The following is an 18,228-nucleotide window of genomic DNA, read 5'->3' as shown; positions in this document are numbered from 1 at the left end:
ATGATTGCCCAGGGGTGTTCATGGGATGCTGCCGTCCACCTAGATAATCGTGCCGTCACACCGGCATTCCTTTCGGAGCCTATAGGCGTAATGAAATGTGTGGATTGCGTGAATGTAGCAATGTGAATAGAACATATCACTTAAGTTTGAGGAAAATTAGACAATCCGTTTAAAGTGCAGTAAATCGCTGGATGAGACGACTACTACAGTTCGTGACCACACGGTTTTGTACTAAGATATGAATAAGATGAAGACAATTAAACAAAATTTCATTTTGTTAATGAAAGGCACACACTCCCTACATTGCTTTAGTGACATATATTATATGCCAAGGATGATAAATAATCTTCCTGCTTTCTGAAAGAGGTTAGTCAAGTGCTCGTTTGCTTTGCTAGAAAAGTGAAACTATGTCGAATTTTCTTTATATTTTCTTTACATCGTTGTCCATACTTGACGTCCTAACGTGTTGCAGTCTTCTCATCCAGCGATAGCTGCACCAAATTCATAACTTTTGAACGGATTGCCCGATTTTCCTCGAACCTCGCTGGTGTTTTCTGTAATATATTGATACATTTCCCTCAGTTAACATATTTGGCTTTTATTTCCGAGATAATCACTGATGTCACATGCCCTCAATCTAAAACTATGTATATCTTAAATGGAAACTAGGACAGTCTATCGACTGAAACATTGGTATAATATAACTTAAAATAACTACTCTGCTCTTCTTGATTAGACATTAGCATTGCATGTAGCTACGAAACATTTTGAACATGTCGAGCGGAAACGCACATTTCGCGAACTTATTTAGTTTCTGGATCCTGGTAATGAACTAAACATAAATCACCGTTATGACATTATGCGCCAGGAGATGTGACGTTATGCGCAAAAAAAGTTAACAAAAATAATAACAACAAATAATAAGAAAAATACGTCTTTTCACTTAACTGAAGGAATTCAATCAACTGTACCGCATAGGAAATAAAACATTCGTATATATTCTTGCTCACTTACAGTTTGCTGACAAGAAGTCACAAATATTGGAGAAGCCCACGTGCATAACAGAAATGTTGATGCCAGATAGAACCTTATGAAGTGTCACTTCTAGTTCGAGCCAAAGGAAGGCAATTAAATAAACCAGAATACTGCTTTTTCACCAAGTTACACCAACCTAGTGATTGAGCACTGCTAATAAGCCCTTGCAGTCTTGCTGTATAGCTGCTGCAGCTACCTGACCAACGAAGTCTTGTTGGGATACTTCTCAAGACCTACTCTACTGTTAAGCCTCAAGTGACTCATGATTTCTTTTTCAAACTGCAGCTTTGATCTGGGAAAAATAATGAGAAAGCACTAGAGCAAAACAAACCCTTTCTCAGCCTTCATGTTGACTTGAAAACAACATCACAAGCTACCATGGAAACCAGGTTTTCCATTTACTGCCCTTGTAACCTATTAATAGATGCCATAATAACAAATTTCCCAGTAACAATATTTACTTCAATAGGAACACCCAAGCTGACATTCAACCTGTTGTTATACCTGGCAATAATGGAAACCTAAATATTTTAAAGCATTATAATGGTAATGTCCATCCATGAACCTACTTCACGTGGTAATTCATCGCTCGGTAATCAATTCATGCACCTTGTTGCGACCAAGGAGGTTCAAGAGAATGGAGTCACAACCGTCTTATTTGCTTTGCTGGATGTTCGATGCCGCCACTCAAAAATATTTGAAGCATGTGCCAAACAGGATCTGCCACGCAGACAGGAAGACAATAGACTCATGTCTCATTGCATAATCACCAGCCACTTTAAAGAAGATATTTCTTTGTGATGGTAATTACTTTTCGCTATCCCGTCTTATATAAAAGGTAGGTTGTACTGACACGAGGACGCGCGAATAGAAATTGGGCAAAAAATACTGAAATAAAGATAAAAATTACTCGAATGGGCATACCCGGGCACTAATCTGACATATCTATCAATAAAGAATTGTACTTGAAGATTATTCCATATTAGTTTTATTTGCGGAAATGAAGTGGAAAAGTGATAAAACCGGCTTTCGAGGATGGTACAGTTTTAAACATTTTCACATGATACAGCTCTGATTTACACTTTTGCACAAAGTTCTGGACGGGATCGGCTTTTGTTTTACATGCTTTATCATTAAGTGAAATTTCATTTGATAAATTGATAAATAAGCAAAATATGGTCAACATTATGTTAACGTTCACAATAATATCTTCAAATTGCTCAGCAAGACGGCGGCATCAATCATCAAAGGCACAAATGCACCTGTGGAATTCTTTTCCACATCAATAGAAATCTGACAACTGTTTGAATAATTACAGCCAGTTGGAACTCCAACTCTTAAACCTCCTTGGTCATACCCACCGGAGCAACCACCCCGAGCCGGGGGAGACAATATTTGACGGGGCGACAATTTATGTCGCAACAATTGTTTTTGCCATCATAAATTGTCGTCATCGAGGTCAAAAATTGGGTACTGCACAAGAATAAAAAATTGTCGTCTTGTCGCCAGACGACAATTTGTGACGGGGCGACAATTTATGACGCCAACTCCGTCAAAAATTGTCGCCCCGAGCCGGGGGCGACAATCTTTGACGGGGCGACAATCTTTGTCGCAACACACCTGTTTCTGTTAAAAGCGTTACAATAGCATTTTAAGCATACTTTCGTGCCTTGATCTCATAATCACCGCTGACAGCTAGCCTAGATGAAAACAAGGCGGCGCTTTGGAAAATCTAAAAACTATCGGCGCAGAAGATAACAACTCTCGTAAATTAAGACAAAAAAATGCATGTGTAGTTGTAGTGTATATTGGGATATCATCGCTCAAGAAATTTATTGTGCGAAATACACGTACTTTATCACGAGAAAGCAAACATTTTGGCAGGTTGATAGTGATTGTTAATTTATTTTCACCATTTTCTCACATTGTTCCAGAGTAAACATGGACAGCAACGGTTGACAAGAGTGTCTTACCAAAGCAACGTTACATGCGTGTCCACAAGACAGTGTCCACTTCAGTAATTACTAATTTGGGACACAAAATTTGTCATGTTTTGAGGTTTGCTGCTACCCATCATTGATGTTTATTCAAATGCAGTTGAGTTTGGAAAGGTACCTCAGCCACAGTGTCAGCCAGATACGACCGAAATGAGGGGAACGGTTCTTTCATCACTGACGAAGCACGGTTACACAGTGATCATTGCCCTAACATCTGAATGTACTCATTAGGATAAACATAATCAGGAGGCGGAGGTGATGATGGATCTAAGAAGACCTCCGTTCACAATCCATGTTATGTGTAGTAGGTCCGTGAGTGTGGTAAGTCCATGGAGAGATGGAGTTCCAACTGGCTGTAATCATTCAATCAGCTGTCAGTTTTCGATGGATGTACAAAAGAATCCCGCAGGTGCATTTGTACCTTTGATAATCGGGGTTCAATGCCGCCGTCTTTCTGAGCAATCTGAGGATTCATTTTGAACACTACCATAATGTCCTCCATATTTTGCCTGTTACACTTTGCCGGATCGGCCCATCGTAATATTTTGCTCATCCGTTATTCAAATCGTCAGTCCGGTGGACAAAGTGTAAAGTTTCCGTTTTGAAGGAGCGTGCATGTATGGTTTAGGGGCCGAACAAAACGAAGAAACAACGCACCTGAAGTGATTGTGTACAGGACAGGGGAACGTGCACAAACGCATCAGAAATGAATATGAACCGAATGCCCACAGGACAAAACACACGAGGAACAACTGGGTGACGCATTAGACGTACATCGAAAGTCAGAGATCCATTGACGTGACGGCTATTGGGCTACAAATACTTGCATCATCTTGGAGCGTCCACCACTCGGCCAGTTCTGCCTCTAGCCTACTACCTCCACACTTCACTTCACATCTTATTAGATTTCGTCAATATGCAAAAGGGATCGAAGACTAATACTTAGTTTCATGGCTACTAGTTGCTCGACATTTGACACCACTTTCTTCATTTGGGTCCCAATATCACATGCAGATTTACCCAAAAGTTTCGCACTTTACACGAAGTCACCTTCACACATGCCCGGTGTTACTTCACAAATTAAACCTTCTTTATATTTCTTTTTCTGATTTTTTTTTCAGATGCTTTTTATGATGATTAACAGCTGGGACAACATTGATTTCCTCAAGTAAAAGCACATATTCTTCAATGAACCCATCATAGGAAGATCCTGAAGTCAAAGAACATCAAATTGACTGCATTCAGAATATCAATGTCAGCAAGACATTTTTCGAGTTGGGACATTGACTCAAGGTTTGAAGCAGTCTCTGTTTTCTCTCAAACAATTTCTGTGAAACATCAAATCAAATGCAGCACAGTAAGATGGCTCATTTAGATTTCCTAATGCTATTCGAACCTTGCCGTCATGGGTTTTAATTTTGATGACATAAATCTTCTACTCATTGTCTCACTTCAACTCGAAGTTCACCACTTCAGGCATCAGAGCGATGAAACTCGCAACTTCTAACCTGTAAATATCCAACAGTTTATCTCAGCCGATGCCCAGTCACATTGTATATGCTTCATCGCCCTATGATAGCGAATCTGATCAGTGCTGCCCCTTTTGGTGGTAAAACCTACAACTAGTGTATTATAGGTGATAATGCTTCCCTAAATTTGTTCAGATCTCTGCAGTTCCTCATTATTTACAACATTCTTGTAACAGCCATGATAGTAAACTGGCTGAAAATCTTGCTCTTCCGAAAGACTTGTTGTCTTGTCACAGAAGGGTGAGAGTTGTTTTGTTTTGTTTTGTTTTTCAATAATACGCCAGTTCGGAGTTACCTCATAGGCACATTGGTCCGAATGACCTTTCTTTTTTTCTCATTCGGTTATAAGCGTAATAAGCTTTACGTAACGATTTATGGAATTCATTGATCCTGTTCTAACAAAGAATGAACTTGCGTAGACCAGATGGCCAGAATGATCCGTCAATTAACACTTGGGAATGCATCCATTTCAAATATTTTGAATTGAATGTATTAACAATTTCTTTCTATTGATATTGCCAAATACACTTCTGCTGTCAGGTGGATGTGCTGGCAAGCAGCAGTTATAAGGATTACATGAATAATCATTCCATCTCAGATGATTATCCCAGTGAATTTAAAAACCAACATGCCTATTTGTACGAATTACCTTTCTTCTGCTCACGCGCAAAGTGGAACTGCGAACTGGCTCATTATGATTGTCCTTCCGACCTTAAAGCATAACACGCATCTTGCTTTCTATTTGATGTGCACCTCACCTTTTCACCTGAAACACATTTGCATGGTTAATTCGGGGAGACTTTAAAACAGCAAAGTAGTTCTAATTTGTTTCGCCTCTATAATCTTGTGTCTATGACAATTGGTCATACAAACCAAATTGCCTGCGTCTATCAGGACCAATTTACCACTTCTTGGCCCACACATCCCTTCTCTGTTGCTTACGTTGCTTCCCCCGGGCGCCAGTATATTTCTGGAGGGCCATGTTGCATTATTCTGCAGATTCAGATCTGCCTGCAGTATGGCTGCCCTGTATCGATACATAGCTTGGAGCCGGTGGCAGTTCATCATGACAGGGAGGCATTAAATGAGAAGGGCGAGGTCCTACGACGTTTCTATAATAATAATGTCCTTGTAAGAGTCAGTTGCAGCAAGGCTGGTACATATTCGTTGAACATCAGCTCCATGTCCTGTTCATATGCTGTGGGTGTGCTGTAGATATCATGTAGATATGATGTAATACTTATGGCCGTCCTGTTCGTTTGTCACCCGTAACTACATACGTTTTGCCCGGTAGTTGTCATGCGGCTATGCCGTGGGTATGCGTTTGATATGTTGCACATAGCCATTCCATCCGTTCTATATCTTGCAGCGACGGACTTTACACGAGGCCTTGCGGATTGAAATGCGTGGAAAAAGACAAAGTACAGCACATGATACAGGAGAAAATGTGTAACTGTAGGATAAGGGTCAGATCGCGCTGTTTTTGGCGAGAGAGAGAGAGAGAGAGAAAGAAAGAGAGAGAGAGAAAAAAACCTTTGTGCATGAACAATTTTTCTGGCCGCTCTGACCGAAATCACCGAAAGATAAATGTTTATCCAAAGGATAAAAAGGACATGAAACACATTTTAACGGATATCAATAGATGCAAAAAATCGACATTCGTTTCTCATGCGTTTGCCTTATCCAACAAAGTGTGACAGTGGCATTATTTATCAAATGAAATGAAATTCCACATACTAGTATAACGATAAAGGATATATTAAAGGAGAGTAAATACCGTTCAGAAATACATCGTATGTGCAACAGGAGACTCAGGGGTCTCGCACTCACCCGACTATCACATGTTTACCTTCCACCCATTCTAGCAGACTACTACCCAAGAATATTGCAAAATTGGGGCAGCTTTGAGGGCTTCTTCTATTGGGGCATGGTGCTCATATGCATATTCCATCATACTGGTATAATACCTGCCAAGTACACTGTATTTAGAAAATTTAACTATGCAGTTAGAGAAAAAAGAAAACAAACGTAAAAATTGTCCCCCCCCCCATTCGATCCCAGCCCAACCCCTGGATCTCCTTTAAATAAGCACTTTCACTATTGTACTCATGTCATTTCCACTCAATATTTCTTCTTTTTTTTTCTTTGTTGAAATAGGGGGTTCTGTGGTTCTTGTATTCAGTACATTAACTGTCACCCTTGTGATAATGCACTGGGTTTCTTGACAAATTTGACCAGGAGTTTTCAAGAAGAAAAAGAAAATGTGTTGGCCCCACCTCCAATTGAACCTCCTCCTCCGCCCCAGCCCACCCCTGGATCTGTAGAAACTACAGTAACCCATCTACGTACTCATAGCACTGACTTAGCTTATCTCTTCTGGTTCTAGACAGAAGATTTGTGAAGATTCTTAAATTTGGGGGCTTCACCCCCCCCCCTCCCCTGGGGGCATTGTGTCCCTTGGAGCCCCAAGGTGGAGAAAGGTGCCCAATTGCACAGATATATATTCTATCACCCTGGCGAAAACCCCTGCCTAGTTTCATGAAAATTTGATCATGCATTCTCAAGAAGAAGATGTACTTACTCACGATATTAACTTAGCTCTATCACTTCTGGTTCTAGAAAAGATTATAGAGATTTCTTAAAGGGGTATTCCAGACGATTTTCATAATTTCACATCATGCAGTACATACATCAACAGCCCCATGTATAGCTTTGTGGAATTTATTGTGGTTCTTGAGCAGAGAAACAATACTTTGAAAAACCTTAAATAAATTACACTGAACAAGGATGACATAGCAGGCTCTAATCAGTGTAATTCCATTACAATACCGCTTGCTTGCGAGTTCACCTGTGTATAATCTATGCATGCCTTCTTCTTTTGTCCTGCTTCCTCGAGCCCCAACTCATGCATTCTTATGGTGACCTTGCCATGTCATCATCCTTGTTCACTGCAATTTGTTATAGATTTCGAAAATATTCTAATTCTTTATCCCAATTATCATAAATTCTGAAACTCTGTCCTCAGTACAATTAATTTATAGTTGTTCAAATGTAAAAATCTGAAAATCCCCCAGAGGTCTCCTTTAATGGGGGGGGGGGGGGGGTGGGTATGGTCCCATGTGTACAAATTGAGATCCTATCCCCTATCCCTTACTTTCAATTTTGGTGAAAATCATACATGGGGTTTCCAAGAAGAAGTGGAGAATGTATAATTTTAGGCCCCCATTTGGACCCCCCCCCCCTCCCACCTCCAGGAGCTCAAAGGGGTGGGGGGTGGGCATAACCCTGGAACTGCCATGAACAAACTTGAAACCAGAGTCATCACTGTACTAACTCATAGTATTCACTTGGCTCTATCACTTCCAGTTGTCGAGAAGAAGATTTTTAAAGATTCTGAAATTACGGGGGTTCGGAACCCCTGTCCCCTGAGGGCAAGGGCCCACATGCCACATAAACAAATTTGAGATCCCCTTCCCCTACGGATGCTGCCTGCCAAATTTGGTGAAAATCCATCTGGGGTTTTGAAGAAGATGAAAAATGTTAACAAGGAAAAGTAGAAATTACGCGGTGCGTAATATATGTCCCCGCCGGAAGTAGCATTTAGTAGCAAAATGTACAATATAGGTAAAAAGATCAAGGTCAAAGGTCAAAGAAGTCAAAGGTCAAAATTCTATGTAGAAGTTTTGAAGCCCTCACCTAGTGCCATCACATAAAGCAAACGGAATCGAAATCGGGTTAGAAATGGCGAAGGAGTAGCATTTTGTAGCCAATGTACAATATAGGTAAAAAATCAAGGTCAAAGGTCAAAGAAGTCAAAGGACAAAATTCTGTGTAGAAGTTTTGAAGCCCTCACCTAGTGCCATCACATAAAGCAAACGGAATCGAAATCGGGTTAGAAATGGCGAAGGAGTAGCATTTAATAGCAAAATGTACAATACAGGTCAAAAATCAAGGTCAGAGGTCAAAGAAGTCAAAGGTCAAAATTCTGTGTAGAAGTTTTGAAGCCCTCACCAAGTGCCATCACTTAAAGCAAACGGAATTGAAATCGGGTTACAAATGGCGAAGGAGTAGCATTTTGTAGCAAAATGTACAATTTAGGTCAAAAATCAAGGTCAAAGGTCAAAGAAGTCAAAGGTCAAAATTCTGTGTAGAAGTTTTGAAGCCCTCACCTAGTGCCATCATATAAAGCAAACGGAATCGAAATCGGGTTAGAAATAGCGAAGGAGTAGCATTTTGTAGCCAATGTACAATATAGGCAAAAAATCAAGGTCAAAGGTCAAAGAAGTCAAAGGTCAAAATTCTGTGTAGAAGTTTTGAAGCCCTCACCTAGTGCCATCATATAAAGCAAACGGAATCAAAATCGGGTTAGAAATGGCGAAGGAGTAGCATTTTGAAGCAAAATGTACAATATAGGTCAAAGGTCAAGGTCAAAGGTCACAACTGAAATTCTTTATAGAAGTTTCAAAGCTCCCATGTAGTGCTATCATATAAAGCAAACAGAATCAAAATCGGGTTAGAAATGGCGAAGGAGTAGCATTTTGAACATTTTGATCACACACGGACGCACGGACGGACGCACGGACGGACACACGGACGCACGGACGGACACACGGACACACACACGTACGGAGCCCGTTTCATAGTCCCCTGCTCGAACTCGTTCGGCGGGGACAAAAAGTTTATGCACCACGCACGACACACAACGCACAATGCAAAATGGACGACGCGCTATGAACGCACAATGGTGAGTGATCGCAATACTATAAAAGTGGATATTTTCGCAGTTTGTGACAACTTTTGCTTATTTCTTTGATCTCACAGTATTTTCAACATGTGAGCTTTGCATGTTAAAATAGAACAGCTTTGTCTTCTCCCAAATTGTTTACAAGCACTTAATTTTCACACTCTTTACACATGGTCAAACACATACACATCACAGATTTGACATGACAATGAATGCATGTTCATTAGTATGAAATAGTGTAACATCACTAAAAGACAATTTATTCACTTTCTCATAATTTTTGTAATATAATTGTACAAATTCAATTATGCTCATAGATCTAAAATGTTTTGCTCTTAGCAGAGACAAATTCTGGTCATTGTATAAAAAGTACTGTTTCTACAAAAGCAGTATATTATATATTACCTATATCAATTAAAACTTTAATTGCAACAAATCTCTGCTTAAATGGATACAGTTAATATCATTTATAGTCACACCCTCGCAAGTCAATTTTTCTTCTGTAAGTTAGTAGTACTTCACTGTCATGATCTGTATTTGCAATCAAATATAATTTTACATGAGATGTCCCTGTACTTCAATTGAAGCCATATCTCCCAGTCAATCTTCATGTAATTCACATAATTGGCAAGAAAGTAGAAATATCATCAAATATCTACGAAATATATCATTACTGTTTCCATGGAGTCATTTCATGGCTTTGAAACAACTGTATTCATTAACAACTTTATTCATTAACACTACAGCTTGTAGTTAGTCTCCAGTGCACTGCACTCCCTGACATATAAGAAGTACATGTATGCCCACTTGACTGTGATGCATAATAATTATGTGGATTCATTACCACAATAAATTCAACAAGAATTATTGTTCGAGTGTTTTTTAGTGAAATTATTCCAACATAGAGTCAGTCATTTACAATTCAAAATAGCTTTAAACTAATAACACATATCTAATCCTAATGAGTAAAACTAATGCTCAACACAACTTCAAAGTCTTTTCAACTTATGTGATAAAAAAAAAAATGAAGCGACACTTAGAGAATATGACAAGCTCAGTACTGGGTGCTTATATTATGAAGGCAACTCAGGAAGCAAATATTAACATTACCTGATATGTTTCTTTACTTTTTAATAATAATAATAATAATAATGATAATAATAACTATTATTATTATTATTATCATTATTATTATCATATACATATATATATATATATATATATATATATATATATATATAATATATATATATAAATATATATATATATATATATATATATATATATATATATATATATATATATATATCATATACCACGGTATATTATGTATACATGGTATATATTATATACCACATATTGCTCTGTCAAACTTTTATCAACATCAGTTTGCATAAATGCAACTTTGTGGTGGCATGTTAAAGTTATTACTTCAGTAATATTCAGTGCTTGTCAAACTAAATACAACTTTTAACCCTTTTAGGACGAGTTGATTTTGCTGTGACACCCATTTCCCATAAACACCAGCCCGGGTACACTCGGGACTTGTCTTCAATGGGTTAAGGATGGCAATGATTGGAATCCGTAAAAGTTTGTGCTCTTGTGATTCAACAGTTTGGAGCAAGAGGTGGAGAAATAGTCATAATCAATATTGTTTTAAAAAATACAATGAATTCCATTCATTTTTCATCTCAAGAATAAATGGCTCTAACTCATATGAAAAAACGCATAAAATGTATTACACAGACTGTAGAATTCATTACTTTGTAATGGTACTTTATGTATAAAAATTATGAAAGCTCTTATGTAAAATACACACAACTATTCTTCCCATGCACATTTCTCTCCTATATGGAATGCTATGGTACAGTGCAGTGGAACCTCGTTATACTGAGGTCAGATATAACAAAATACCTAATATAACAAGGTAATTTTGCAGGTCTTACTCCTATATTGTTTTGTTTTTATCCCTGACAAAACAAGATACCCAATATAGCAAGGAAATTTAGAGGTCTAAAGCAGCTTGTTATAACGAGGTTCCCCTGTACAAATTGCGTAGCTTAAAATACAAATCAAATGCACTACTTCTATATAGGCATGTATTATAGGTATGTATCAATATTTATATGATACTGCATGTGTCACCATTTGTCATTCCTTTGGCAGATAATGCACATAAAATGCATCCCCTCTTCCTGCACTTGAAGAGTTTTGCTGAGAATTTGACCTTGTCAAGGTTAATGCAGAATACATATAACTGGATGTTACCATTCTCTAAGCATCTTTGTAAACTGTAGCTTAATAATTTCCTTATTTGATCATGATTTATGCATACATTACATTGCACTTGCAGATTTTGATTCAATGCAATCTGCTAACTTAAGTAATTTGTGCCATCATGAGACATCATACTGAGGCAGGGACAGCAAATGTTTAGCTGTCTTGTTGACTGAACAACATGAAACAATGAAAATATGAACTTGCATTTCTGTGGACAAAACTTAGCCTTAAACTGAGATAAATGGTTTATTTCACTTCAGAAATGTAGAACATACATTCAGTTGATGTGTCAGTCATCAACACTATAGTGTATTACTGACTCTATCAAACACTACTTGTTAAAATGTGTATCTTAATGGTTCCTGCTGCTATCATGCAATTTTTGGGGTTTTTTGGAGCCATATACTTGCTGTGTACTAGACTAAAATATCAACACAATGTTATCTATGATTCACATTCAGCATGCACTCATCTACTGAACTAAATCCACAACACAATGGAAGGGAAATCTCGTGATAACTTCTGTGGCAACTGCACCCAATATGATTTTATAGTAAACCCCCATTTTCATTCTGTCAATAAAAACCTTGTGAATCATTTTGAAAGTGTGAAGGATCAGGGTAGTTCTGAAAGCATGATAGTTCATGATCAGCCCAGCTGATGGTTCATTTCAGTAATCTTCATCATCAAGTCAGTTACTCAGGTACCAACTGAAATACTCTTAATGAAAATTTCTTTTCCATTTGCCATTTACCAAATGAGAGTAAACAAAGATACCATGATGTTCAAACAATGTGCTCTATGATTTTGCTTCACTAACATCTAAACAGAGTACCTAATCATAATAATCACAGGAGATATAATACCAGTGGTGGATCCAAAGGGGGGGGGGGGTGCACCAGGTGTGCACCCCCTTTATTTTTTGTTAAAACAGAAGATATAAAAAGGAAAAGGGGGGTCACTTGCATCCCCTTTAATTTTGCAAAGGTGACCCCCCTTTACGGAATTCCTGGATCCGCCCTGTAATACTACGCACATGAGTAATTTGACTGCAGTAACAACTAGTGAGAGGGTGAAAACCAGTACAAGGCAAAGTTTGGGCTTTGGCAGTTAAAGATTTATCCAAGTGTCTAGTGAGCCATAGGAAGCCAGGCAGTCATATTACAGTGGATGATTTCCAACTGACTAATGTCCCACAAGAAACATTCTGATGGCTTGGGAAATATTGTGATATGAATTGTTTATGCACATAAGTTACAAGCATAGCCATGTGTCCACGACAATATAAACGCTGCTTCTAAATCTCAGACAAACAAAAGTCAGTAGTTGTGAGCAAAAACTCCTAGCTAGTATGCCCAAGGAGGGACTAGGTAAGCTTGCCAAATACCTATTTGGTCTGCCTCAAAGATGTCTGCCTCCTTGCCAGCTCTCCATCTGAATTGGAAAGAAGTTTAGTCTCTCCGTATACTTAAAATTGAATGCGTACCATATTGGAATGACAGTGTATATCAAGAAAAAAAATTTGCCCCTCTCCCCTCCCCCTAAAAAAAAAAAAAAAAAAAAAATTAAAAAGGGGGGGGGGTGAGAGAAATGTCACTGTTTTGGTGTTTGCTGGAACAAATTGAGTGGTGAAGATTTTCAGCTTTCAATACTGGGCCATTGTAGTATGAAGCCCTGCTGTTCTCGGGTGAAGTTGGGGGCGTCGACACCAGCTTTTTGGACATGAATCTTGCGCTGTTTCTTGCCCAATTGGCACTGGAGATTCTGACTGACGAGAGTACGAGACTCACGTTTCCTGGCACTGTGAAGTTATATAGAACATAACAAAATAGAATGAGAAATATTGTAGATTAATTCTGACTTATGAAAGCAGACTGGCTCCTACAGTGTACAGACCACTTTAGGTTGACATACTGACATTTGTAGACTTTGAGGCCTACCCTGCATATTTTCTTTTCTTTAATAATCATTTTGTTTCCCAAATGTTTAATTGTGTCATTGTTATGCTGACGATACACAGTTGTACATTTCATTCAGTCCTGATGGTGAAAATCATATGATTAGTCAATCACCACATAAAATGCAAGCTATATGTGAGACGAACGGAAGAGCGAGAAAAGATTTCATTGTACTGCTGCATTTGGTGATTTATCAATAGGTTTGTGGGTTTGAGCAGAATATGCGAAGATGTCATGCCGTCGACGAGTCGGATGTGCAAACGTTGCACATAAAGAGTTAAAAACAAAAGTAACATTGGGGGATTGTGCCTTCAGTTGTGCTGCTCCAAAACTTTGGAATAAATTAACTGAGAAAATGAGGAAGGCCCCATCACTTACTGTCTTGAAAATGAAAGTAGAAAGTCATTCAACCCAAATCAAAACTCCCAATAAACTGACATGAATTTGCTATGATATTCTCACCAGAATCATGACATAAAATTCTACATGAAAGTGTTCCAATGAAAAAAACAAACAAACAAACAAGAAGAAGAAGAAGAAGAACAACAACAACAACAGCAACAAAAAGAAAAAAACTATACTCTTGTCAGGCAAGCGTAGACTACACCACTACTGCTACCACCACCTCCCTAGCTACCACTGGGTCTGCATTTAAAGCAATCACTGGGATGACAGGTACGTACGTATGTACATAAACATGTTTCTCCCACACCCAGCCAACTCCCTTATCTGCACAGGCGCCAGTCCCAAGATGACCAAATTACAAAGGTCAGACTATACTTTCAAATATGACACTGAATTAATTTTTGTAACATATGGTACATAACATACTTTACCAATTTGATACCTAACAGTTTTTTCCAGGGGTTATTAACCTGTTGAGGACGAGTCCCAAGTATACTCGGACAGGGGTCTAAGGGGAAATGCGTGTTGTACCAAAATCAGTCCGTCCTCAAGGGGTTAAAGATTGTGCACAGTTATGATCTCAAAATGCCACTATACAGGCTACAGTCACACATGTGTGGCTGCAACCTGTGAAATATCATTTTGATCTGTTTTTTTTTTAACATTGTAGACCGACACATTAAAGGGTGTGTACAGTTCTGGTCGAGGTGAGGATTTAGCATTTAACGTTTTGCGAGATATTCAGAAACCACTCTATGAGATGTCAAAGAGCATGCAATTCTAAGGGGTATCAAAAGTTTATTTGATGAAAATTGGTTTTGGAATGGCTGAGATATCTAAAAACAAGGTGAAACAAAGAGATCCTAATAAAAGGCGTGGTCTGTCGCCTTTTATCATTATCACTTTTTTGGATATCTCAGCCATTTCAAAACCAATTTTCATCAAATAAACGTTGAATCCTTCTTAAAATTACATGCTCTTTCATATTTCATAAGAGGTTTCTCATTATCTCACTTAGGAATGTTCAAAACATGAATCCCCACCTCAACCAGTACTGTACAGTCCCTTTAAATTGAGAAATTTTTTTTTCTTCTTTTTTCATTTGTATCTCTCACTCTGGGCCCTAATGCATTCTCCCAGTTATAGCACTTGCCACTGAATAGATGAGATGCAAGAATCATGTCTTGCAATGTCTACTTTCTTTTAAATGTAGACAGAATAGTCAGAATTGCACAACACTGTGTGACCATGCAGCCTTTTGACTCCTATTGGGCTTTGTTTTGTTCACCTGCTCAGCAGAATCCTGCCATACTGTCAAAGACCAAAGACCTCACTAGAAATAATAGTTTGGAGTGTTGTCAATGAACACCAAGATAACAAAAACATCATTGCCCTTTTAAGAGGAGTTGTTCAAGAAGTATTTGCATGACTGTTCACAGCTCAAGATCAGGATAGCAAAATAAAATGGAGAGAATCTGGATTTTGTAATAAGAGTCATCAACAAAACCAAGGACATTAACAAACTTGTACAAGTATCAAATAATCAAAGTAATTTTAAAAGTAGGACGAAACCTAGACACACTCGAACATTAATGCCATCTACAACAAACTGAAATTGACTGACTGAAGACATCATCCTCATCACTGAAGGACCGGAGAAATACTAATCTGCATGTTTGCCTCACTTGAGGTTGAAGCATTTATCTTACTGTAAAAAGCTGTATACAATGGAACAGGATTGGTATGAACAGCTTGAGTTAACTTCACTCTATACTTACTCCTTCCACATGTTGGCCAGAATTCCTAGTAGTTCTGGTACTCTATTCTCCGGCACTGCACTTGTAAGGCAAACCACGATGTCATTGTCACCTGACAGGTGTATAATGATCAGCTGATCTGTGCCTGGTGTCACACTAATTCCTGTTACCTTTGTGAGTAGATATAAAATATTGTGATTAATGATGAAATTTCATGATGCCCCTTCACAGGAAATGACAAAAAAAAAACCCCAAAAAACTAAATCCTTATAGCCTTAAGCTAATGTTGTAACAGCATTATCACTTTACGATCTGAGTTATATTATTTTCATTGTACATGAACTCATCAAAAATGGTTTTGAAGACGCCCAAGTGTCTTCAAAAGTTTTCATTTTGTTTTTGGTACAATGTTCAGTTACATCTGAGTAAATCTTTGAACCAATAATATTCTTGTTTGATATAATTGCATCATATGTATAATAGATGAATGTGTATTCTCTACAACTAAGGATGACACACACACACATGACATGTAAACAAATAATAATAATGCACTGTCACTTGTCATGGAAATGGACTCTCTACATAATTTAGTGTCTATATATTCAAGGCGTGGCCAGATTTGTGTCTGGATCATTAGAAGATTGAAATGTCAAACTACCATGGGAGAAGGGGTGACAAGGCTGCCCTTGAGTCCTGTACTAGCGACAAGCAATTCACTTTCTTACAAATAATTCCTGTCAAAGTCTGTTGATATCTAATCAGACTGGGATATTGATTTTAACTACAGGACCCTCTCTGAAATTATCCTGATTGTTGTGATTCAGAGGGATTTTTTTTTTTTATTACCTATGTGGATTCAGAAAATGCAGAAATGTTTAGCGACAGACATCAGTGAAATATTGAGAAAAAGGTTTTGAATTCATGAAAATTAAATCCATTTTATGTAAGCCTATGCCACCCTTTCTACCTGGAAAATCTAGAATACATAGTTAAAAATGTCATGTTTGAATTATGAAATGAAGAAAACAATCCAATTCAAATAAGCTTTGACATAAAACCCAGTGGGTCCAGCATTCACTTGAGTACTGCAAGTTCACTTTCCACATTCTCTTACACACTTTTACCTATAAAGAAGAACATAGCAAACTTGGGGAGTTTTGGAGGGATCCAGGGGGCATGGTGTCCATTTGTATATTCAATCACACTGGTGATAATACCTGCCAAATTTTTTGAAAAAAAGAAAGAAATTGATATGCATTCTTGAAAAGAAGATCAGAATGTGAAGACTGGTCTTCAATATGATCCCATTCCCACTTGGATCTGCCATAAATGAACTTGAAGTACGGTTTGACCTCTGTTATCTGGCAATGTCAGACCTGGCACCCCCCTGGATATGTGATGTGGACAGATATTGGAGAAACAAATGTTTATGTATACATGAGTAGAAGTAGGCCACCGTCCAAGTGGCTACTATGTAGGTCATGTACACCTCAACAGAAGTGCAATTTATACTGGCCTACTTAAAATAGTCATGAAATTGAAACATTTTAATGCAAAATTCACATTTTTTCGTACAGAATATCAAAGGTAAATTGCACAAGTTTCGTAGGAGTTTCAATGTTGAGTTTGAAATAACTTTTGTTTTTGTCCTCACTGCTTGGAGGCATTCGGATAATAGAGAGGTTGGGTTAAGAAGGGGCAGATAATCGAGGTCAGACTGTACACTCACTAGTGTATTTACTGACACAAGCACCAGTACATTTCTGATACACCTGGAATGTATGTGGAATAACCGAGCTTAATTTCAATGAAAGCAAGAGATTTTAAGCAGAAAGGTGAAGATATGGGGCATGAGTTTTCTTCAATTTATATGCCCTCTGTACAAATGAAATTGAAGATTGCAACTGCATATCTACATTTTAACAAACATGTACAAAAAAGAAACCAGCAGGAATGGAACCTGTCATCTACAGCTTTCCAGGCAGTGACACTGCACCAGGCTATCCCTGGTTGCCGGCAGTAACACGATAAACGTGGAACACATAACCAAGCTCTGAATTTCCAACAAATTGAAGAAAACTCATACCCAGGGCTTAATTTCTTGGAATATTTACCTCTGACACTGGGATGCCTGCTCGCATCAGCTTGAAGTTCTTCTTAGGATCCAGTTTGTAGATGAACCTATCTGTGACAACAAGTGCTCTTTCTGCAAACTTGTTGTGTTTGTTGACCTGGAAAGGGTAAAAAAGAGGGATGTTGATGTAAAGTTCAATATCATTTCAGATACATGATCTACACACACTCTCTCTTTCCATGGCTCATGTAACCTAATGATCTTCAGATGTGTATATAAGTAGAAATCAAGAACTTTTCTCTTGTTGTCCTGGGGTGGTATTTGAGCCCATTTCATTTCTGTTTTTAAAGTCTGTTGTAACAAATCGGTAATCTTCTGTTGTAACTGTGCTTCATCTCATGCCCTTTTTGCCTGAGGATACCACTGTCTAGGGTTATGCACATGCG

General features: G+C 38.2%; 1 protein-coding gene across 1 annotated transcript in view; it reads right to left on the bottom strand.

The window, feature by feature from the left end:
• Positions 1-13,173: 13,173 nt before the first annotated feature.
• Positions 13,174-18,228, bottom strand: part of LOC140243920 (unconventional myosin-Id-like) — an 87,116-nt gene continuing 82,061 nt past the window's right edge. The window contains exons 18-20 of the mRNA XM_072323591.1: positions 17,823-17,939; positions 15,727-15,875; positions 13,174-13,386 (exon numbers count right to left, since the gene is read on the bottom strand). Of these exons, the coding sequence (XP_072179692.1) occupies positions 13,224-13,386; positions 15,727-15,875; positions 17,823-17,939 (429 nt within the window). The 3' untranslated portion in view covers positions 13,174-13,223. The remainder of the gene's footprint in view (positions 13,387-15,726; positions 15,876-17,822; positions 17,940-18,228) is intronic.

The sequence above is a fragment of the Diadema setosum genome, chromosome 20 (genome assembly GCF_964275005.1).
Source record: "Diadema setosum chromosome 20, eeDiaSeto1, whole genome shotgun sequence".
In the NCBI taxonomy this organism is placed as follows: domain Eukaryota; kingdom Metazoa; phylum Echinodermata; class Echinoidea; order Diadematoida; family Diadematidae; genus Diadema; species Diadema setosum.
Note: the sequence above shows the minus strand (reverse complement) of the source record. Positions and strands in the feature narration are given on the sequence as shown.